The sequence below is a fragment of the Primulina huaijiensis genome, chromosome 6 (assembly GCF_012295235.1).
Source record: "Primulina huaijiensis isolate GDHJ02 chromosome 6, ASM1229523v2, whole genome shotgun sequence".
In the NCBI taxonomy this organism is placed as follows: Eukaryota; Viridiplantae; Streptophyta; class Magnoliopsida; order Lamiales; family Gesneriaceae; genus Primulina; species Primulina huaijiensis.
The window spans coordinates 20,739,298-20,762,384 of record NC_133311.1 but is presented as its reverse complement, the minus strand read 5'-3'; the positions used below and the strand labels follow the sequence as shown (position 1 = coordinate 20,762,384).

Here is a 23,087-nt window from a genome sequence, read left to right as displayed (position 1 = left end):
AAAAAAAAAACGGATCTTCATAACTTTAGATGACCTTGATACTGACTCCTAAACGCTCGCAGCAAAGCATGATCCAACTAGCCATGAGTTTCTTCATCCTCAACCATTCTCGAATTTTATTACATATCTTTCTTATTTTTTAGCATGAGAAAAACAGATGCTTAAAAAACTCGATCGACACGTAACTTATCTTGAATATATAGTTGACAATACTTTGTTAGAAATTTTCCGGTGAGCAAAAATCCAGAAAACTAATCTAAGCTTTGGGAAGATACCCGACTTCCAAACCAGGGTTTCCACGGCCATTGCATAGGTTGGGTGAAATGTTTTTAACCTCAATAAATGTTTTTAACCTCAATCCAATCTCTGTTAAATCCATTTCCGAATCCGACCCCATGACTTGAATTCTGATTGGACAAATAAGAGCTTACATATAAATAAAATGCTTTACTACTATTAAAGCGCAACATTATAATTGCACATGAAGACAGAAAGAAAAGGAAAAATAGAAATAGTAAACTATTATTTATTGATGTGGGCAAACACCAAGAAACTTAAAAAATCGACAAATATGTGTCAACGTGAATTATCACACAAACTTTCACACAACTTGTTTACGTTTTATACAAACCCGATGTAAATTTAATAACAAATGCTCTTCAAAATTACCAAGGAACAAAAGCCATCCAAAAGATCTAAATTTCTGGGTTCATCCTCTCCACAGTGGAAAAAGAATTATAATCTCACGACATTGCTCATGCACCTGTGCATTTTTATTCAACACACGTATCCATTTTTGTTTTCTGAACAATCTAAACCAGATGGAAGACTGGGTAAATGAATGTGGAAGGCGAAAACAGGAAATGATACTGTACAAGGAGCTAGGCAGAATGAATGGAAGAAAAAGCATCGATGGATACACTTCGAATTGAGCTCAAAACATCTCACCTCAGCATTTTCTCGATAGGTGACATGATGCACTGATTTTCTGCTTTGGACCGTGTTGTAGGATGACTTATCTTTAAAAATTCATGCACGGTGGATTGAGGCCTATTTTTTAAGCTTTGAAAGAGTTGTTCTACTTCTTAGCAACTGGAATTTTCTTAGTTGCTGCAGGAGTCGAACCTCGAGCAGTTGTTCTTCCAGCAATTCTCTTCTGGCGCTCAAGCAACAATTCTTCCTTTCTTCTGCGCTCCTCTTCCTCCTGCAAGGAAAAAAATGCATCTTACGCAATGTCAAACAATAATAATGGAGGATGATAAATAACAGTCTGAATCGTTTTGAAAATACATGCTTGTCACACCTTTTCAAGCTTGCTCTTTTGAACCGTTGATCTACTCGAGGAAGATGTTTTCTTGCTCTTGGATAAAGGGTCAGTCTTACTCTTAACAAGAGATCCTGACAAAGCTTTAGGATTTTTTGCAGGGAAGCTTAAATTCTTCTTGCCATTGGTGCTCTTACCATTCACAGGAAGTCCTTTTCCCACGTGACCACTGGCTTCAACGGTTGGAGATTTTTTATCAGCTTCAGTGAAAGAAACTGCAAGTTGATAATCCATTTCTGGAGTCCAAGATGCGCCCGTTGAGTCCTGCGACTCCCTAACAAGAAACATACAAAGGTCATCAGGCTCAATGGATGTAGATTTTTCAACTCTGGAAATATTCGAATCTCCGATTCCGGGATGTGTCGATTTTTCAACTTCTGGGACCATGCTAATATCAGTTTTCCAGTCAGAAACATAAGCTTCATCAACTGCTGATCTAGACTGTATCATGAAGGAATCATCAACCATGGGAGTTTTTACAGCTGTTTCTTTTTTAACGAAGCCCCCTTCATAGGGCGCGGTGTCATGATAATTAAATTCTACTCGTTTAATGTCACTTGTTCTTGAAACTTGGGATGGATTTGCAACAAACCAATCTTCGCCTTTCTGGTTTTTCAGAACAGAAGATTCGGCAGCAAAATCTGCAGGAGTTCCCAGTTGGCTTGTTCTTGATTCCTCTAATTGTCGGGAAAACAATGCACTCTCATCTTGAGAAACAGTTTTCTTTATACCGGGCCGAATATTTTCACCGTTCATAAAATCTGACATGTCTGTTCCATCATAGTCTCCACCTCTCTGAATCGCAAGAACAGAATCATCAGCAATCAAAGGTTGTTTCTTAATTTTCTCTGATTCAAAGTCTATAGGTGTGCCATTAGAAGTTGGCTCCTCGTGACTCAGTAGAAGATTCTGAAAAGCATCCCAAGTACTAATTACTTTTCCTCCTGAAATATTAGCTTCGAACCCACTTTCTGGATCTTGTTCATCGTAACCGTTCGATCCATTCTTCACATGGATTCCCCGTTGCCCTTTATTTTTACATGCTTTTGCAAGTGCATTGTCTACCCCCTCTCTAATGGAATCTTCATCAAATGGAAAAGCCCCTCCTAATGAACCATCTGATATTTCATTCTCCTCTCCGCTGTGCCTCTGGGAAGTTATGTAATTTATGTTTCGGATAACGACTGTTTTGGAGGACTTTTTCTTGTTCTTTTTAACATATCCTTGCCCCTTTGAAGAATGCTTCTGGTCACTCTCTTTAGCATCTTCGGAATCAGTCCCAGAATAGGAGCCACTAGATTCAGTTTGTTCATCCTCTTCAGATGTATCAGTCCCTTTTGCATCCACAGATTTCTCTTTCTTCTTGTGTGATTTCCGGTTTTGACTATCTTTGAATTGTGGAACAATCCCACCAGGAGATGGCCATCCCATTTGCCCTGGATAATATGGCTGCATCCCTGGAAAAGGATAACCCTGGAAGTTGTACATATATTGTGGCATCTGGTTCATCCATTGTAATTGTGGCTGAGGTGTCTGTTCTGGTGTGGGTAGATTACTCGCTGTGGGAGAAAAATTTAGAGATTTAACACATACCAATTGTCCCAGAAAGGTCCAAAATAATATGATAATAATTGATCACAAAGTTCTCATAAAACAGTAATCATAAATGATTAAGAGATTGAGAGGATAAACATCTCAAACTAAGCATTAACAGACAAAAACATCCAGTCAAGAATTCGAACAAACAAAAAGAAAAGAAGTAAAAAGTACCTTTACTTCCATCTGAAATTGGAGTGGAAGCCAAATCAGGTAGAGATTCAGACAAGCCAATGGAAATACCGTTGCCGGGAATATTTTCACCTGCGAGCAAAATTCCAGGTGCTCCCATATATGAGAATTCAGTTGCAGCAGATGCTTGCATTGCAGCTAATTCATCCATCCATTGGTCATCTGAATGCTTCTGCTTGAATAGCTCCTTAAAATCAATGCATGCTTCTCTATACAAAGAAAAGTTTTGATAAGAAAAAAAAGACAAAAATTTGTTCAAAAATCCGCCTCTAACAATATAAGATAATGCACATTAAAAAGGGTTACTATTCAAGAAATAACTCTTATTGAGAAGAATATTTGAAAGATTAAAGAAATCAATATCCTAGCCTAGCATTTAGGTTCTTATATTTGGGCCAGACTACAAGTCACTGACACATGAATTTTGTTCCACAATGTAAAACATGTAGAGAAACAAAACTTATTTGTAGAACAAGAGATATAACGAAAACAATAGATAACAAAAATTAAGCATTCTTTTTCCTTCTGCAAAGACTTTGAAATGGAAAGACCAAAATAAAAACATGGATATTGTAAGCAAATAAGGAAGTAAGTTTTGAAGCATATCTGTAAGTGCACGCGCGCATCGCACGCGCGCGCGCACACACACACACACACACACACACAAGGAAGATCAACAAAAGTTCACCTCAAACGTGTGGCTCCAAATGTGTCTGCAAAGAAAATGAGATCATCAATTGTGTCCATTTCATATCCTGCCACAACTGCACGAGCATAAGCCATGGCTTGCTCTTTCTGGAGTAATACTTTTCGAGTATCCATAACACGTTGAAGGCGAATCCTACCCAGAACAACACCTCATTGATTCAGATAACAGAGCTATAAAATACAGTAGTGATGCACTATATTTGACAAGTGGCAGATCAGATACCTGGAATTTTCTTCTGGAGCAGCCCCATTAAGTCCTTCTTCAGAGGATGACTGGAAGAGCCACGAGGAAATATAATGTGTCATGGGGGAAGTGACAAAGATCTTGTGAGACCCGAGACTAAAATAGTATTGATGGTATTTTTGTAAATAAGTTGAAAAATATTCAATTTATTTTGATTGCATTTTCGTAAATAAGTTGAAAAATAATGAATTAATTTTAAGGGCAAAATGGTAATTAGTGACATATCTTGCTCATATGAAGTACAAATGATTTGAGATTTGGATATAACATAGAAAACTCAAAGATATAGAAGTTTCATGTTTTGAGTTTTGAAAAATTGGATTGTTTGACTAGTCCAAAGAGATATACTGGTGTTAAAAGAGTTAAATAGTATAAATATATTATATTATTTTATTAATATAATAATAATATAATATAATATTAAAAAAAAACTTAAAATTGAGACGGTGGACGTACAAGCAAATCGACAGAGGGTGAGAAGGGAGAGGAAACATCAATTTGATTTTCTTTTCGATCGTGCGACTTATCGGTTTATCCAATCGACGAACCGACTTCAGTTCTGGGATCGTTGACACGAGGTCTTCGATTTGAGGTATAAATTTTATATTTTTGGTGATGTTTGAAATTCGTTGATTTTTGGAATAAATCCGATAAATTGTTAAATCATACAGAAATTGAAAATTGTTGAATAGTGTATGATTTTAACGAAGTAGAGAATATTATAGTGATGTTATTTCGAATTATTCCTAATTTATTATAATTAGGAAATTTTAATCGTTGAATTGAGATTGAAGAAGTGTTTGTCAGTTATTATTAATTCTGATAAATATATGCGGTAGAATAACCGACAAGAAACTAAGTTTTGAAGTCGGAATTGAATTATGCTATAATTTGAATTTGATATGAATTTTAAAGTTTCAAAACATATTTGAAACTTCTATTGTTGATATTGAATGAAATTATTGATTGAAAAGAACGTGTTATTGATGTAGATAGAGTTTCTATACTGAAATCTTAACGCTACATCGACTGGAACGAAGAATTGAGGTATGTTGCGACCGGGTAACATACGACAGGTATCTGTATTATATGATATTTGTTTGATTGTTTGGATTGAGATACATGTCTATATGCCTTATTTGTTGAGTTGATGTGGCATACAAGACATACACGTTGAGCTATGATCCTTGGATACCCTGATATGATTTAATTTGATTCTGGGTTTGTGAACACAATGCTATGTTTGGTATTACATGACCCTTAAAGCATAGACAATAGTGGCCCCGATGATTTGATTGAGATTTGGGATTTGATGGCACTTTGTCGACGCTATCATACGATTATCCCTGATTGAGGTCGGTGTGCCAGCTCGAGCATTGATTTGATAGCGATTCGATTGACTCTGACATGTGCTCAGTGGATGGGCATTTGACCTGATACCTCCACGACATACATGCATTGCGTATCATATATCATTGTTTAGATATCTGTGGTATATATTGTGGTTGCTTCAGACTGAGCTTTGCTCACCCCAGATGAGGCTGTTGTTGTCTTTGTATGTGGACAATGACAGGTACTCCAGGATATCAGGAGACAGGAGATGGTACTTCTGGAGGGAGTCGCAGTTTGAGTTGAGGTTTCGTGGTCTTTCCCAATATATATGTTATGTATCTATATACCGGGGTATGTCCCGAGGATATGATTTGTTGTTGTATGAGTTGTTTTGATTTTGTGTGGGCATGTTTTATGCTGTGAGATGAAATACTATTTTTAGTATTCAAATAGCATATTTTGGGCTCATTGTAAAGAAATTTTAAACTCGTTTTCCGCTGTAATTAATTAACCCTAATTAATTGCATTGTAATAGCGATTAGGAGCTAACTAACCACTTATTGACATCAAAATAAAAATACCTTTGAGGAATTGACTGACTTCTTCGTGATCCCATCAGCAGCCGATAAACTTCCTACTGATGAAACAAATAGCTTTGTAAATAAATAAACAATCCAACACTATACACATAGTGATAGATCAAGATATTGCCATCAGACTTGAAGACTGATAAAATTGTTTGCCAAGAGTGAAACATCACCGAACTAGAAAGCGTGCAACATGTTTTAGGTTCAAATTTTGCAGTTTCATGTAAAAGGGAACATAAACTTCATATCAGGACCCTATTTTTTTCACAAAGGGAAAGAGAGTGTTCACCAATGTACAAGTATACCATATACTTTCAATGAGCAACTTACCTTCCCCTGGATGTTCTGTCACCTCTTTCTTAAGAACTTCATTAGATTGAATTGCACTTTCAATCTGTGAAATTTCTCGTTCTATTCGAACAACTGTTTCAAGAATTTCAGGTGTGCTCACAAAGCGCACAAATCTGCAATGAAAGGGAAAAGAAAGCAAGTTTGTGTTAGTAAATTGTGTCTTCTTTGAGACGCATTATAAAACCTCTCATAAAACTCATTGAAGAGTATGGTCCCAACCCTAGAAGTGACTCCCGATGATATGGATCTCAAATTTCATCTTCGATATTTGTAATTTAGTCACCTAAAGATGGTTACCTACTTAAGTACTAAAATCTATCACCACTTTCAACTAAAACTATTGCAATTAAACAAGAACCAATGAACATTTCACAGCGACAGAATTATATTTTTCGATATTGCATCAACATCTGGACATAGATCTCCTTGAGTGAGGTTCGAAAGCGTGTTAAATTACCTCTGAAATGTGGCTTTGGTGAACCATGAAGCATCAGCAGCAGCAGGTGGACGAATTTTTATCGAATACCCACCTTTTGAAATCTGATCTTTTGCATATTTCAAGTGAGAGATAAACGGTTCCACAAGTCCAGATGCAATTTTCTCACTTGTCTTCCCAGAAAACACCACAAGATCGCATCTTTTTCCAATTTCATCAAAGCCCGTATAAAAAAGCGAACCAATTATCAAAATTTCACCTAAAGAACTGAATAAAAACAACATTTAACGATATTTGCACCAAAGAGGACAACAATAAAAGTGCACCTTGTTCTTGTAGGCGTGAGCTGAAACAGAGCATAGTCAAGAAGGGTCTCCGAATCCATACACACAATCAAGAAAGATGGCGAATGAATGAACTTCGAAGACTGTAATACGTTACGTGTACGAGTTCATTAAATGTGACATCTACAAACTTTTCGGAGTCTTAACTGGATATGAGAAAAAGCCAGCGAGAATTGATGCAGCGGCCCACATGGGAACTGTGTGTTGAACTGGTGAAAGAGAAGGCAATGGAGTTGGAAATTGGATCGGAGAGTTTGATTGAAGGAGCGGTTTTCTCGATTGAATGATACGGAAATGGGACCCAATCTTCACGTCGTCCCCACCTCCCTCCATTATTTCGCAATTACCGAGTTAATTAGGTTTGAGATCAAACTGTTTCCACGAGCACGATCCATTTGATCTGGAAAAAAAATATTTAAAATTAAAATTTAGTTCAGGAAATTAAACTTTTTTTGGCAATATTTTGTTTGTATTCTTTTAAAATTTATATAATTTATTACAAATATAAAATATATATCATAGCTTTCCTTCCACCTTTGTCTTTGTAATTTATAATATTTAATTTTTAAGAGTCATTTTTTTAAAAGGAATGTCGAGTCGTATTTAAGTATTGAATTAGTAAAAAAAAAAAGGACATTTTAACATATTGTGTCACTCACGGATAATTAGAGGAATTAATGAAAAAGAAACGCATCCTAGATGTGAAAAGATGCAATATGGATTGTGAATAACCAAGCATAAAATGGAGCAATATTAATCTATTTAAAGTCTTTCAGGATGTATGAGCGGTTGAACTATAGGAATGTTTGATTAATAAATTATGTGAGTGTTTGATCAATGTTTGATTTATCATACAAACATTATCTCATGTGCTTATCTCGCATAGCTCAGATTTATTACAATGCTTAACATGGTTTGCAAGTTACTGTGTTAGCATGTGAGGTTTATCCAGTACGCATCGAATGATAATGACTGGCTGGACTGATTGTGGGTCTTTTCTCATAAAAAAGACTAACATATTTAAAAGATTCACAACATATAATTTTACATGATATCGAATAGAAATGGAATCTTTACAACGTCAAATTTAAGAAAATCAAGATTTAATATTCAAGGATGACATTAATTAAATTTTGCAGAAATTAATCTAAGTTGAGCTACTCTTGGTAGATAAAAATTCGAATCATCCAAGAATTTTTCGAAAATTAACCTTCGATAGAAACCATTAATGATGATAACCATAAATAAATTGAAGTTGTTTGGTCCCACGAATTGGAGACATGTTAGTTGGCTTGTCCTTGTCCCTTGTGGGAAAGATTGGTAAAGTACACAAAATAAATCATTGTTTTTTTTTTTTTGAAGGACAAAATAAATCATTGTTATCTTCTTAATTTACTGCTATTATCTTATTGGTCATTTGAAAATTGATAAGATTAACTTCTCCGCAATAAGACAAATTAACTATGACTAGCTTTTTGAGTTTTGATCAAGTTTAAAAAATTAGCTTGCTTTTGCTTGTCCCTGAAGAGAAGAATCATGATAAAGCTTGAATCAGCCAGAACCAACACCATCCTTGAATTCGATCTTATTTACATGTCGAGTCAATTCATCTTGGCATAACATGAAAAATAGATGTGTTAGGTTATGGTTTTAGTGGCCCGTGAGCAGGGTCGTAGTCAGGATTTTGAGTTTAGGATGATTGAAGTCTATGTTGAAAAATCGACTATTGAGATATACATTTTATTTCAATCTTTTAGTCTCTTAACATATTTATACCTAATATTTTGTTATTTTAGTTTTTAAATAAAAATTACACATAAAATTAAATGGGCCGATGAAATTGGAGGAAGTCCAAAACATTGTGTAAGATTTTAAGAATAGATAGTCCATGTTTATCTCGAGAACGGGCATTAGTTTACTTAAAAAGCAAAATTGGGCCGATGAAATTGGAGGAAGAGCCCACTTAAAAACTGGCAAAATAGTGTGGGTTTCTGTAAATATTAACCACTCGAAAGCTTATCAAGAATCTTGACCAAATAAATCATTTTAAAAATACCCAAAGTTACAATACTTTTTTTTTTTTGGAAGTAACTTTACAATACTTAAAGTTCCCAAAACTTATTATTATTATTTTAAAGAAAACCTTATTATTTTTGTTCTTTATTTAATTTTCATGCTAATGATCACATGTATTGAACTAAATTTGACACTCACACACCCAAATCTCATGTATTTTCGATGCTTATAAGTTATATGTATTAATTAAATTAGCCATCCGACTCAAATCTAAGATCGGAATTGCTAAAAGCTCCAACTATTGTATCAGTTAATTGAGTCTAACAAGACTGCTTTTGCTAGTACTATATATTATTATATATATTTGATCATTCACTAAAAAAAAAAAAAAAAAAAAAAAAAAAANTCAAGAGAAACCAACCCATGCGAGAAAGCTACAAGGTGTCACCATGCTTAGAGTTTTTCTGGCCAATTCACCATTTTGGTCAAGAATTTTATTCTCTCGAATTCTCTTCTCACGATGTCGTAAACAACAATATCTAGTCATGGTGTATCTTTCTGCACTAAAATGATATACATGACTCCCGCAACTTTTGACTTGCCAATGTAGACACAACCCCACATTTGGCCTTGTTTCTCTTGTCCTTTTGCACGATTTGGAGGATTGGAAGACTAAATAAATCTCAATTATCAAACAATTTAGAAATCATTTGTAAGTAAGCAGTTTTTTTTTTTAAAATTTAGAAAAGATTACTGCTTTTTTTGGGTATAAAAAAATACCTGATATTTGAATAATATGAGAAATTTATGTTGCAATTTTGGGTATTTTTCCAACATCGGTGATGTGACTCCCACTATGTATTCATTTGAGTAGGTGTTGGTGTTCATATTTGCGCTTTCAAGAGAAAAAAACTACGAAAATTGTCAAAATTTGAAATTTATATACAAAGATCCAATTCTGACAACAACATACATCAAAATTACAAAAAAAACATACGTATAAGAAATTACAATTTTTCCGAATAAAATTGAAGTGCTAATTAAGTCATGACTGATTGTTATTGTAACTTAACGCCAACATCGTCATCAGACGTGGACATGAAACCGCAAGTGATCATACTAAAGCGAATCAATACATGAATATATTCAGGTGGAGGGAGGGGGGGGGGGTGGGTTTGTCTGCGTTTGGAACTGCCAACCCATTGGTTATGAGATATTGTCTGTTACTGTTACATAATAAACGCAGGACATGAAATCAAAAGTGTGCAAGACTCTTTCCATTATATTTTTTCTGAAAATATTTTCAGTAGTAAAAATATAATAATAATATTTTCTTCTGGAAAAAAATCTAAAATTTTTGTATAAAAATGACTGTTTAACTTGCTACCTCATATCTTGTAAAACCTTAACTTGTTTTTATGTATTAATCATGTAATAAATCATATAAAATCAAAAACATTTTATCTCTTAGAAAATGACACAAAACGGGTCTATTCAATCGTAAGTAAGTATGTATATATATATGTACACACACAAAAACATAAAGTTTAGATATGATGATCACTTATAGTGAATATCTATATGATCATCGGCAAAGATGGCGTGACATTCGTCTATTTGATATAATAAACTCCATCTCAACGGTGATCATATAGGTGTTCACAAAGATGTAATAGACGTCGTCTCAGACGTGGTCACATAAATATCCACAATGGATTCTTACTTTTATATATATATATATATATATATATCAAAGGTTAGTTGTTCTACGCAACCGCAGCTCATCATTTTGTATTCATTCACCGTTAATGAATAAACCTTAGAAAATTCTTCTCTTTTATATCCAAAAAAAAAAAGTATATATAAATTCTTAGAAAATCTGAATATCGATGGAGAGCCCGAGTTCGAGCTGCGGGCAACCGCATCTGCCTCCAGGGTTTCGTTTCCACCCCACGGATGAGGAGCTTGTGGTTCACTATCTCAAGAAAAAAGCTGCCTCCGAGCCTTTGCCCGCAAGCACAATCATAGCAGAAATTGATCTCTATAAATATGATCCATGGGAACTTCCAAGTATGTATGTATATTAGTGTGTGTGTGTGTCTATATATATACATATACATATACATAGGATTTGATATGCTGCACACCTATATTAGTACCGATGAGGTGTTGCTCACTCANAGGTAAGGCGAGTTTTGGAGAACAAGAATGGTACTTTTTCAGCCCGAGAGACCGAAAATACCCTAACGGAGCCCGGCCGAATCGGGCAGCCACTTCGGGCTATTGGAAGGCCACGGGCACCGACAAGCCCATATTCACCTCCAAGGATCAGATCCAAAAGGTTGGGGTGAAGAAAGCTTTAGTTTTCTACTGTGGGAAGCCACCAAAGGGCATTAAGACTGATTGGATAATGCATGAATATCGTCTTCTTGAAAATAATTTCAACGTTAAGGCCCCTGGAATGCCCGTTAGCAGCAAAGGATCTTTGAGGGTAAGTGCTTCTAAGGAAAAATTTACCTTATCAAGAAATATGGATTATGGTAATCTAAAGTCATGGTATTTTTCCCTTTTCCTTATCTTACTTTTTCCAAAGCAATAAGTTTTTTTAAAATAAAAATTTGTTGGACGAAATGTTACATAATTTGAGGAAAAATGAAACTAAAACATTTTAAAATGGAATGATTTCAAAGAGAACAATGTAACAATGTAAGGATATTGTTTCCAAATTTTAATTACTCGTCGTGTCATAATTAATGTTACGTACCATTTCATTAAACAGGAAAGATAGACATGAGAGATGTTGACAGATCTTTTAATCACCATATAAGTAGATTCAATGTAATTAATTTTTTACTGATCGATATTCTGGGTATGAACTATAGCTTGATGATTGGGTTTTATGCCGGATTTTCAAGAAAAACACCTCCAGCAGTACCAGACCAGTAGACGAAAGCGAACAAGGTGATCGATCCAATATGGAAGACATGTTTGTTTCAATTCCATCACAAACCGTGGACGTGTTTCATAATCTCAATCCAGGGATTGTTAAACCTAGCTTGGATCACAATTTCGTACAAGACGATAGTGGAAAATTGATCTGTTACGACATGTTATCCGGGATTCATAGTAATCCACACATAATATACACATTATCCGCATCCATGCCAGACAACATAATTTCCTCTCAATATGGGATATTTGGATTGGAATCCAACAGTGGGATATTTTCGAGGAAGGATCAAACAATGCATGGCGCTAATCAGGATATTAACAATATCGACAATCAAATCCGCGATAATGGAAATGATGGGTCCGACAGTTCTTCTGTTTCGTTGCTCAATCAACAATCACATCAGAACCCATTTCTCAAGGGATGGAATCATGCATCGTCGTGATTAACATCGTCATGCTGACTTTATAGATCCAGATAATGCTCCTATTGATATGAAATGCAGTTTAATGAGATAATTATTATTAAAAACTTAAATAAATATTTTACTATCTTACAATTAGAATTTAGAGTGGATTTAAGTACAAAATGATTTGTTCATCACATATTTACATGAGATTTTCTTAAATAGCTCAAACTTATATATATATATATATATAATTTAAAATTTAAAATTCAACACTGTAAAGATGGAAAGAAAGAAGTGCAAAATTATATTGATTTAATATATTTTTTGAGCGAGTCTATTGTGAAATGAATCATTATTTTTTTATTCGTGAGACGGATAAACTCTACTCATATTTAAAATAAAAAATAATATATTTTTTTTTCATAAAAAGTAATATTTTGCTTGGATGACTCAAATGGAATATTCGTATCACAAAATTGATTCGTAGTACCGTCTCTTTTGAGTTTGTGTGAATTTTTCTTACTTGCATGACATCATTACTTGAGATTTTGATTTCAACACGGAGCAAGAATAACAATATACATAGCATGAAGAAACAAGTTGTCTTGTTAAGTAGTGTAGGAAAAAGCCTTCGAATCCTTGATGGTTATAAGGTCATGGACAGCACGCGCGGCGCGTGTTTCGTCGAACGTAATTTAATTATTTAAATTTTTTTTAAAAAAATAAATTAAAGATTAAGATGATCTGACCATTAAAAATCAATGGTCAGGATCATATAAACTTTTAGATAATTTAAAAAATGCTTTTAGATTTAAAAATTGTAAAAATTCAGAAAATTGATAATAAACAGAAAGATATGGAAAAACTATATATTAAAAAAAATCACAACAGCTTGATTTTACGAATCCAACCATTTGTCTATAAATAAACCCCATTTTCTCTTCATTTTACAAAAATAATGAATAGTGGAATTCATCCATTTTTGTTAATTATGTGTAATTTTTTTAAAATTACATGTAAGTTTTAAAATTGAATTATGTGTAATTTGTAAGTTTTTGAAATTATGTTTAATTTTTATGTTTTTTAAATACAAAGTTATTAAATAAATAAAAAATTTATATTTCAACAACATCTCACCTATTACGAAAACATAAAGACGAAACAACTTATTACATCATTGACGATGTCTTAAAACAAGGTTGGGCCAATATGATAAAATATATAAATAGGCTTTATTTATTTACTTCGTTTGGGCTTATCCAATGTTTTGAATTTTGATATGGGCCAATTAAGACTTCAAATTGAGTTTGTTAGATCAAATTCAATCAATTATAATATTGTTATGGACAATTAGCGACTCCACCTTTGTAAATTAACTGCGAAAACGTCATCGTTTCCTCGTTTTCTGTCCACAGTAAAAATCGAACAGTAAACCAATTAGATTACTGGAAGGTGAAGGAGGAGGGTGAGATTAACATCTTAACTGGGGTTATGAAGGCGGAAGCTGATGTCATTGTTCTGGATTGTTGTTGGGCAAATCGCTGAAATCCAAGCCATGGTAATCCCTAGTCGTGGCCGAAAATCCAGTTGAAAGCCATGAATAATAATGCACTTTCATGTTATTGGACCCGAATTTATCCCGATTATATTTGATTTGTAGTATTGACTTGCTTTTGTGGCTATGTTCAAGACCAATAATTGGGATCTATAATTGTGCTCAGATTTATTGTTCTGTTGTTTACCTTTTCCTTTTTGTGTGATTTGGTTTGGAAATGCGTGTTGATTATGCGTTGGAGCGTATGATGTTCTCGATGATAAAAAAAAATTCGGATTTACGGACGATTGCCTTGTTGTATATGGGTGCATGTCGGAAAGATTAGGGGACTTCTTCTTTCTTCCGTTGGGTTTAGGGTTTATATTTGGCTAATGTCATGGTTAATTGATTCATGAATTTGCCTCTGACAAATTTCTGTTTGCTGTTGGGTATTTTGATTATTTTAAATGTATTTACTTGTTTATATTTTCAGACTACATCAAAGAAAGTTATAACTAGGGATGAATGGGAGAAAAGACTTAGTGATGTCAAGGTTAGAAAAGAGGATATGAACAAATTGGTGATGAACTTTCTGGTGACTGAGGGTTATGTGGAAGCTGCTGAAAAATTCCGGATGGAATCTGGGACTGAACGTATTCTTCTGTCAATTTTTTAAGTGACAATTTGTTGTGCCAGGTTTTTCATATGTCGTGGTGGTCATGTTTTTTAAGAATATCTTTGATTTTCCTTATTGACATATACAGCAGAAATCGATCTTGCAACCATCACTGACCGCATGGCAGTAAAGAAGGCAGTGCAAAGTGGGAATGTGGAGGATGCTATTGAGAAAGTTAATGATTTAAACCCTGAGGTGCGTTGGTCTTCATTTGATTCCTCGGGATGTTTTCATGAGAAATTAAACTGATTTAATTTTGACAATCTAGAACAACTTGGAAGTGTTTGGTCGATTGAATTCCAGGCTAGGTGATCAAGATTTTGATTTTATGGTATATTTGGTTGCATAATTGAGTGAAGTGCACGATAATAGTATTTGATAGTTGTAAAGATCTTCCCTTGGATCTAACGCAATCATTCTTTTCACGTGTTGCTAGTAGCCGTTCTTTTAATTCCATAATTATTTATGAGAAATCTGATAATTGATCTGGGAATTCATAATTAATGTACGTTGACACTTGACATGTTTGCTACCTGGATTCCTTATTCAATCTAGTCTTGAAATTTTATCAATTACAATTACACGAGCTGCAATTACTAAATTTGACACTCACTTTCCAGGTTTTAATATTGCAAGTATAAAGTTAGATGTTTTTGAATGCAGATATTGGACACAAATCCCCAACTGTTTTTCCATCTCCAACAGCAACGGTTGATAGAATTGATCCGTAATGGAAAGGTGGAAGAGGCTTTGGAGTTTGCTCAAGAGGAACTTGCTCCAAGGGGGGAGGAAAATGTACTTTTCATTATTTGTTTGTTTTAATGTAGATCTAAAGAGTTTAGATAGTTTGTAAGGATCCTGACTTGGTGTATTTTTAGTTTGGAGGACTGCAATCATGTTTTCCCAAACACATTTTGCTGTATCGCCAGAATGTTCCTTTTTTGATATATTTTGTTTTTTTAACCTGATGTTCATAATAAGAACTGTTTGTTATTTCAGCGAGGTTTTCTAGAAGAGTTGGAGAGAACTGTTGCGTTGCTTGCTTTTGAAGATGTCAACAACTGCCCCGTGGGTGACCTGTTAGATATATCACAGCGTCTCAAGACTGCTAGTGAGGTTAATGCAGCCATCCTTACCAGCCAAAGCCATGAAAAAGGTTAGTCTCTTGCATATCATTAATTTAAATTTATAAAGTTTTGAGATCTCGGTTACCTCTGCTCAATATTTGAAATCATTGCCGTTTTTAGGAAATGACAACTCTAGGTGAAGGGCATTTGTGATTGTTATTTCATGCGGTGAACGAATGAGCCCATTTTATTTTTTGGTTCGTCACACCAAAAGTATGGCACTAGGATAGAATGAAGCAATGCCATTTTCTCTCTCTGATGACTTTTTCTTTTTCTTTTTTAGACTTTTCTAGAGGAATACTTGTAATTATATTACCATCCTTTAAAATTTATCAAGCGGTTATAAAAAGTGCATGATGATGCATCCTGAAAAGTAGGTAATTTATTACCCTAGTGGTTTTTTGGATATGAAAATCTTCATCTCTCTTGTTTTTTTCCGACAATGTGTACCATCACCCATTTTTGGAGGAAACTATCACCATTTTTCAAATCGTGTATTATTCCCTAAACCCATTCACCATTTTTAAGGTACAGCAGCTACAATAAATTAGTTACCATATTGCATTCACTCTAAAAGAATATCATCCAGACCCATCTCAAGAATTTCAATAATTTAAGTTATTTGTGTGCTATGTGGTTCGATATTTTTACATCAATTTATTTAGTTCTCACTTCCCACATACTGGTATAACCACTCCAATGCTCCGTACCCTTTTGCTTGAGTGTTCGTGGAGTCACGTTCTTGATTTTCTATTCTGCATTGTTATTTCTCATTGTGGAAATTTAATATTTCTATGATTCTACGAATGGCTTTTGAGATTGTTTTTCGGTTGATATTATTACAAAAAAATGTTGTCGTCTCATTTGCCGCATAGCTGCTGCATTATAAGGAAAAGTAAGAGGATTTAATTCTGTTATGCATTTGATTTCAACAGATCCAAAGCTTCCAAGCTTATTGAAAATGCTGACATGGGTGCAAAACCAGCTAGACGAGAAAGTTTCTTATCCTCGAATCAATGATTTTTCTACGGCTATGCTTGAAGATCCTGCTGTATGAATAATTCAGGTTTCTCCACCTGGTGGTGCCCAAATATATGAAAGCTCGAAAGGTTGGAAGCAGATGAGATGATTTAAAGGGAATTCATGGACTCCACTATTCTATTTATAAGATCATGTGCTGATATTAGGAGCTTTTGAATTGTGTTTTTAAAGGTTCATGTACAGACTCTCTCAAGATTACGTAAATGTGGAATTTGGATGCTTAGTGTTGAACTCTTAAGAGTAAATGTTATTGACAATTAATGTAGTTCATGTTGGACGTTAAAAAGCATGTTTTTGGCATCGTCATCGCGTTATCAAATTAGATGATTAGCTAGGTTTTCATTCCTCAATTTAACAAAGATTAAAAATCATAAAATATGGAAAACGAAGTCTAAACTTTTAAACGAATAAATCAAAGAGCCCAGCTACCCAAATCAAGTTTTCGATGTGGATTTGAAATGGTTTCATGATTTTCTTCAAAAAAGAAAAATAAAACAATATACATAAATGGCAACAGATCCGATCCCTCTTTTTTTCGTCAGATCCCTCGAAATTATTATCTTCGCTAGAAATGTTCTTTTTCGCCTCCGTCTCCTGACATCAAATCATTCTTTGTCAGGTTAATTGAACAAAAGGGCAAATCAAGATTCAAGAATGACGACATCAGAACCATCACCGGCACCTCCACGCGCCACCCTCCTCCGCGTTCTGCTTGACCTCGACGCCGCCGTATCCCTCCACATCTACACCTTCTTCCATCCAATAATCCCCTTCCCACTCCTCAAATCCCTAGAATTTTCCGGCGACGGTCGTCTCTTCTTCCCCATCATTCTTTCTCTCCTCCTCACCAGAACCACCACCAATCTCCTTCTATTAAACCTTTTACTTGGATCCTTTTTAGACCTTCTCCTGATCGGCCTCCTGAAGCACCTCATCCAGCGCCCACGCCCTGTATACAACAAGAACATGTTCCTTTCTTTTGCAGTTGACCATTGGTCTTTTCCCAGTGGCCACTCCTCTCGAGTCTCATTCATCGCCACCATATTTTATTTTTATTCCGATCTCGTGAGACAAGTTTTGGTTGCCCTTTCGAAATTCGACGCCGAGGCTGTGTTTGTGAAGTATTTCGTGGTGATTGTGGGGTTATGGGCTGCAATTACATCTGTTTCTAGAGTTCTTCTCGGCCGGCATTTCGTCCTCGACGTAGTTATTGGTGCGTGTTTGGGTGTTGCTGAAGGGACCTTTGTTGTTCGGGTCTTTAACTACGAGAAATTGAGCTCCTTATTTAGTTAACAAAGGGATATATTTCAACTGTAAGTCTTTCAGATTGTTTTGTTTTTGAATTATTTGATCCACAAAATATAGGCTTGGCTTCTTCGTTTGCTGTTGTCTGAAAAAACTGAGCTTTGAAGGGTTTACGAGTTCTGTAATTATGTGCAACGTAGTATCAGGATGAATCTTCTTTCCGGGGTTGTCCAACGCCTAATTACCTTCTTCATTACTGCTTTCATCTGCGCTTTTTCTCGCCAGAAATCTGCATCCATACTAAATTTCCAGCAGACCCCATTGATGAAAATGAGCAAATCACAGTTGAACCTGGTTTTGAAATACAAGATCCTACCAAATTTCTGAGCAGAAGTTTGAAGCTCTGCTATGGAAGTGTTTTGTGAAAATATTTCATCTGTACTATTCTTATAGCCTGTTTACAATTTTTTTTATTATTGATAGAATAAAGTGAAATTTGATAGATGAACTTGAACAAGTATACGCTTTTGCGACTTTTAGAATATGTTAGGAAAAATGCACAATATTTTTTAACTTAATCTATAGGAATTTGCCCGATAATTTATTTATTGAAGCCTGTGGAAAAGTTTTTCGGTCATCTATGCCAAAATTATAATGGTCCGTTGAAGTTTTAATTGGTTTGTATGCAACCATTAGAACAATTTCTTAAACGTATGATCGAACAAATCACATGGCTTGAAATTCGTATGAAGCATATATATGTAATCTAATTATCCCAAACATAGTAGTTGGGGCATATCCAACCTCGCACCAAAAAGTCATTTTGGTACAAAGTTGATTGTTCCAATGAAGCTCTCTCTTTTGCACCAGATAGAGCGCCAAATTTGGTGTAATAATTTCATTTTTTTAATAAAATTATTTGTTTTTAATAATTATTAATAATGTATAAATAATGATTTAATATTTGTTTTATTAATTTAATAATTATATATTTAACATAAAAAATTTAATTATAATTAATTATTAATTTTATAAGTAAATGTTTAATTATTGATTTTTTTAATATTTATTTATTTATGTTAATTATTAATAATTAAAGAATATTTTAAGAATATTTTTTTTTGTGTAAAATTTGAGATAAATGAGTCGGAGATGGATGTTGTATTTCGTACAAAAAAAGCGTACTATTTTAATATAAATTTACACTAAAATAGATTTTGTGGTTGAAATGACTTTAGTTCCATCAAATGTTATTTTCTTTTATTTTTCCTTTTCGAGTATGGAAGAAAAAGGAAGTTGCTTTTGATTTAGTCTTCCATAATCAATTCATATATAACAATCCGATCAATTAGCCTTTATAAGCGATACGTTTAGAGGCGAAAAAAATATTATTTTATTTTGGGACCTTAATGTTATTTCCCAAACCCCCTTTTTACACTCCACGCGCGGCGGCCTATTTTTGGTCGTATTTTGATTCTCTGATCTGCGGACTATAGAGGAATATAGGCCGTTGATTAAGGAACAATTCCTGATGAGACAAAACCTCAGAAGGCCGACAATTTTGGATAGTTGATGTGTCGGCTCGATGTTTATTATTTTAATCAAAATTAACGATGTCTTTTTTTTATTACTTGCCTTGAAATTTCAAGTACTTACTTTTATTATATCTCCCTCTAAAATCTTATAATAAATTTGGTAAATTATTTATTATTAAACTTCGTATACACACCGGACATCGAATTATAAATCATGATTTATAAAAAAAAAACAAGACAATTATTTAATCAAACAACATATGATGACAAAATTAAAATAATTAGAATTTTCTTGAGCACGAATATGTAGGCATTGTTTAGTGCGAATTATGATAATTCATAATGAATATTATGAATTCCATTTTTATTGGGTCGGCTCGAAATGTAAAGAACAAACCATTTTGCTCAAATTTCAATTTGAATTAGAGTTCTCATTCGAGTTTGATTGTCGAGTGTATTAAAATTTAAACATAGACCAAAGTTCGTAAAGCCAGTCACTGTTAAACATATCTAAAAAGATTAATAGACATATTAAAGATTTTAAATAATATGTACTGCAAAATATTGAAATCACAAATCGAGTAGAGGAATTTACAAGTTGGTGAAAGCTGAGAAGGTGTAATTTCATTCCTTTGGTTTAAAATTATGATTTTTTCTATGGGTCATCGTGTCCGAAATTGATTTTGCCTGCTTTTGGGGCCACAAATATACACTGGTTCAGTCAGATCGGGCCCAGCCCGACTTGTCACATTTTCTTTGATAAATCAAATCCATAATTTTTGTTTTCTTGTGTCCAAATCGACCAACTTCTTTTTCTTTTCTTTTCTTTTTTTTTACCCATAAAAATTTAGAACACCAGGATGTTGAGAACTTATCGCTCGTATGAAATTATGTTTCTAAAGTTTAGAATGAGATCTTAAGTTTGAGACTCGATTGTAATTCGCTCAACTCATAAAAAAGAACGCCTAGATTTATGTCACAAATTTTTCATTTTTTTTTTCAAGAAATTTATTTGTTACGGGATGTTTCCCAACTTCTTGTTTATATCAAGTTGAAAAAAAAGTTATAAGATATTTGAATTTGATGATGTCATCACCAATTATTTTCCTAGTTATTTCCCTTATAGATGCGATGGATTGCAACTATAGAAAGCTTACACTAACTTGTGATTGACACTAGACAACTTTATTTGCATTCAAAGATTTTAATGTATGATCAAATGTATGATATCACAATTCATACACGGGAATTTTTTTGCTAAAGAAAAATATTATTTGATTCATAATGCTAAAATTTCTTCCCCACATGTTTGCCAAATAGTTATTAGTATTATTATTATCCATTTTAACCATAAGAAACCAAATGTTTTATCATTCGATATATATTGCTGGATAAACACTCAAATTAACATAAATAATATGCAAATCACGCTAACAAAACAAACTATACGTCAATTGTTATTATTTTACTCTCATTTGAAACGTGTATATATAAAATATTTTTTAAATCGATATGCACCTTTATTTATTTTTTCAGATTTTATTTTTCTACGTGAAACCAACGCTACTGGCTTAATTATTTAAAGAAATTTTTTCTCAGCACAATTATTAAATGGATTACACGTACGGAGCTACAAGTTTGATATAATACAACTTTTTCTTTATTAATGTATACTATTTATAATTCTATAATCTATAAATCTACCATGTTATATATAATGTTGTCATAAAAATATTAAAATTTGCTAATTATTATCTAAATCAAGCCAAAAAAAAAACAATAAAACCACATTGTAATATTGATAATTAACCTTAAGACCTTCACACAGATTTTATTTACATATTCTAATTTGCTTATTTAGGTTTTAATGCGAATATTAGATTTTTGGATCAACCTCGATCGAGTCTACATTAAATAATTCCTAAATTCAAATAAACACAATCATTATGAAAGCACTTTGATTGCATATGAATCCTTCAACATTTTGAATATACAAAAAATTGTGTGAGGACTTTTGCTAACTCAAACTCAGTAATTGTTTTTTTTTTTATAATTAAATATTAAAAAATGTATTAATGTTTAATTCGATTATTGTTATAAATGCTTGCAATGCAAATATTAGGGGTGAAGTTGATAAAAATCCGAAATCAAAATATTTCTTTGTGTTCACTTCCTACCCACAAAATTGTGGTACTATGTCATACAAAATGTGATATACTTCATGTGAAAATGTGGTATATTTCATGTCGAAATATGGTATTTAAAAAATACCTAATGACCGAATACAAAAAAAAAATCGACGACCGAGATTGAAGGCCAATTTTCCTAATATTAGGCGGATGTCAAAAGGCGCTGTCAGAGGTACGCTGTTTCCCAACCCTTCTTCATTTAATTACTCGAGAAGATCGTAAACTCCAAATCCCAAAGCTCCATCTTTTTCCAATCTCCGCCTATTTCCAAACCTTTAAGTCCCCCATGTTGCTACTCTTGCTCTCTGCGTCTTTGTTCGTATAAGGACTCTTGTCGCATCATCACTCTTGGAAACGACTCTTGCTTTCATAAAATGCGTGTTCTTGCCCTTGGAAAAGCTTCCGCCCGTCTTTTTCAAACTGCCACAACTGTCTGTTGGTTTTCGGGTGTACTTTACCAGCAAAATCCATCGTTTTGATTTCTAAGATGGTTATAAAGCTTGAATATTGATTCGAATAACTGTGTGTTGAATGTGCTGAAGCTCAAGTCTGGGTGGGAATTTTGTGCGAGGTGAAAGACTTGAAATACGGAGTTTACGTTCCATGGGAAGTGAAGGAGAGGCTTTTGGGGAGTGGCAGCTGCCGCTGGCGCCTAGTGGGGCGCCGTTGTTCTTGCAGAGAGATGAGCACTTGACGCATTTTGATGACTCTGTTAATGCAGTCTCTTTTGGGTTTGTTGCCACGGCTATTCTCATTTCCATGTTTATTGTGATGGCCATATTTGAGAAGTTTCTTAGAACGACCTCGCCGGAGGTCTCTCCATCCCGTGGCCGCCGGGGGATTTCCGACGTTGAGGCGCAAAGTCATGCTCGAGGCTTAAATTCCAAGCTCGGCTCTAATTCTCCTAAAGTAAGTTTCTTATTCAGTTTTTGACTTATTGGAGTTTGGCTCGGTATGCTCAGTCCGACACTTTCGATGATAAATTTTCCGGTTCGTACAAGTTTGTGACGATTACTATTAAGTACTGTTTGGCTTTTAACTACTAATATAAATAGTCCTATCATAACATTTATTTTTTGTACAAGTATTATTTATCTCGATCAATCAAATTATTAATTATTTATTTCAAATCAATCAAATCAATAATATAAAATTACAATATTATCCTTAATAAATAATATTATTAATATTCTATTAATATTTTCAACAAAGACAAAATGGTAATATCATATTATATCAAATTTAATCAAT

General features: G+C 33.9%; 5 protein-coding genes across 10 annotated transcripts in view; 4 read left to right on the top strand and 1 right to left on the bottom strand.

Annotated features, from left to right (window-relative positions):
• Window positions 1–512: 512 nt before the first annotated feature.
• On the bottom strand, window positions 513–7,452 carry LOC140978162 (COP1-interacting protein 7-like). 4 transcript variants are annotated; one of them, XM_073442991.1, is made up of 9 exons: window positions 7,097–7,452; window positions 6,792–6,971; window positions 6,314–6,447; window positions 5,978–6,033; window positions 4,044–4,093; window positions 3,801–3,953; window positions 3,095–3,321; window positions 1,304–2,883; window positions 513–1,204 (listed from the first exon to the last, which is right to left on the bottom strand). In XM_073442991.1, exons 1-9 carry the CDS (start codon window positions 7,153–7,155, stop codon window positions 1,079–1,081), a joined length of 2,565 nt encoding a protein of 854 aa, XP_073299092.1. In that variant the 5' UTR covers window positions 7,156–7,452; the 3' UTR covers window positions 513–1,078. The 4 variants fall into 4 exon arrangements, with proteins under 4 accessions (XP_073299092.1, XP_073299093.1, XP_073299094.1 ...); XM_073442992.1 differs by having other exon boundaries at window positions 5,978–6,030; XM_073442993.1 differs by lacking the exon at window positions 7,097–7,452 and having other exon boundaries at window positions 4,044–4,160; window positions 5,951–6,033; window positions 6,792–6,865.
• A 3,475-nt stretch (window positions 7,453–10,927) lies between these two features.
• On the top strand, window positions 10,928–12,623 carry LOC140979426 (NAC transcription factor 25-like). The gene is made up of 3 exons (XM_073444812.1): window positions 10,928–11,200; window positions 11,314–11,621; window positions 12,013–12,623. Exons 1-3 carry the CDS (start codon window positions 11,020–11,022, stop codon window positions 12,523–12,525), a joined length of 1,002 nt encoding a protein of 333 aa, XP_073300913.1. The 5' UTR covers window positions 10,928–11,019; the 3' UTR covers window positions 12,526–12,623.
• Window positions 12,624–13,818: 1,195 nt separating this feature from the next.
• Window positions 13,819–17,090, top strand: LOC140978638 (protein GID8 homolog). The gene is made up of 6 exons (XM_073443837.1): window positions 13,819–14,047; window positions 14,517–14,676; window positions 14,788–14,894; window positions 15,363–15,494; window positions 15,699–15,855; window positions 16,762–17,090. The coding sequence occupies exons 1-6, from the start codon at window positions 13,997–13,999 to the stop codon at window positions 16,881–16,883; spliced, it is 729 nt and encodes a 242-aa protein (XP_073299938.1). The 5' UTR covers window positions 13,819–13,996; the 3' UTR covers window positions 16,884–17,090.
• Window positions 17,091–17,361: 271 nt separating this feature from the next.
• On the top strand, window positions 17,362–18,365 carry LOC140978731 (probable lipid phosphate phosphatase beta). Its single transcript, XM_073443945.1, has 2 exons — window positions 17,362–18,180; window positions 18,313–18,365. Exon 1 carries the CDS (start codon window positions 17,522–17,524, stop codon window positions 18,158–18,160), a length of 639 nt encoding a protein of 212 aa, XP_073300046.1. The 5' UTR covers window positions 17,362–17,521; the 3' UTR covers window positions 18,161–18,180; window positions 18,313–18,365.
• Window positions 18,366–22,008: 3,643 nt separating this feature from the next.
• LOC140978849 (uncharacterized) overlaps window positions 22,009–23,087 on the top strand; it is a 3,490-nt gene continuing 2,411 nt past the window's right edge. For 2 of the 3 annotated variants that reach the window (XM_073444084.1, XM_073444082.1), the window contains exon 1: window positions 22,009–22,745. In XM_073444084.1, the coding sequence (XP_073300185.1) occupies window positions 22,440–22,745 (306 nt within the window). In that variant the 5' untranslated portion in view covers window positions 22,009–22,439. The remainder of the gene's footprint in view (window positions 22,746–23,087) is intronic. The other variant, XM_073444083.1, reaches the window with a different exon arrangement.

Bases quoted from the DNA above. Each gene is read 5' to 3' on its own strand.
- LOC140978162 (XM_073442991.1), bottom strand. From the start codon at position 7,155: ATGGATTCGGAGACCCTTCTTGACTATGCTCTGTTTCAGCTCACGCCT. The intron at 6,034-6,313 runs GTAAGTTGCTCA...TTGTTTCATCAG, and splicing joins GACAGAACATCCAGGGGAAG to TAGGAAGTTTATCGGCTGCT. The intron at 3,322-3,800 runs GTGAACTTTTGT...TTCTTTGTATAG, and splicing joins TTTGGAGCCACACGTTTGAG to AGAAGCATGCATTGATTTTA.
- LOC140979426 (XM_073444812.1), top strand. From the start codon at position 11,020: ATGGAGAGCCCGAGTTCGAGCTGCGGGCAACCGCATCTGCCTCCAGGG. The intron at 11,622-12,012 runs GTAAGTGCTTCT...TATGAACTATAG, and splicing joins GCAGCAAAGGATCTTTGAGG to CTTGATGATTGGGTTTTATG.
- LOC140978638 (XM_073443837.1), top strand. From the start codon at position 13,997: ATGTCATTGTTCTGGATTGTTGTTGGGCAAATCGCTGAAATCCAAGCC. The intron at 14,677-14,787 runs GTATTCTTCTGT...TGACATATACAG, and splicing joins GATGGAATCTGGGACTGAAC to CAGAAATCGATCTTGCAACC. The intron at 14,895-15,362 runs GTGCGTTGGTCT...TTTTGAATGCAG, and splicing joins TTAATGATTTAAACCCTGAG to ATATTGGACACAAATCCCCA.
- LOC140978731 (XM_073443945.1), top strand. From the start codon at position 17,522: ATGACGACATCAGAACCATCACCGGCACCTCCACGCGCCACCCTCCTC.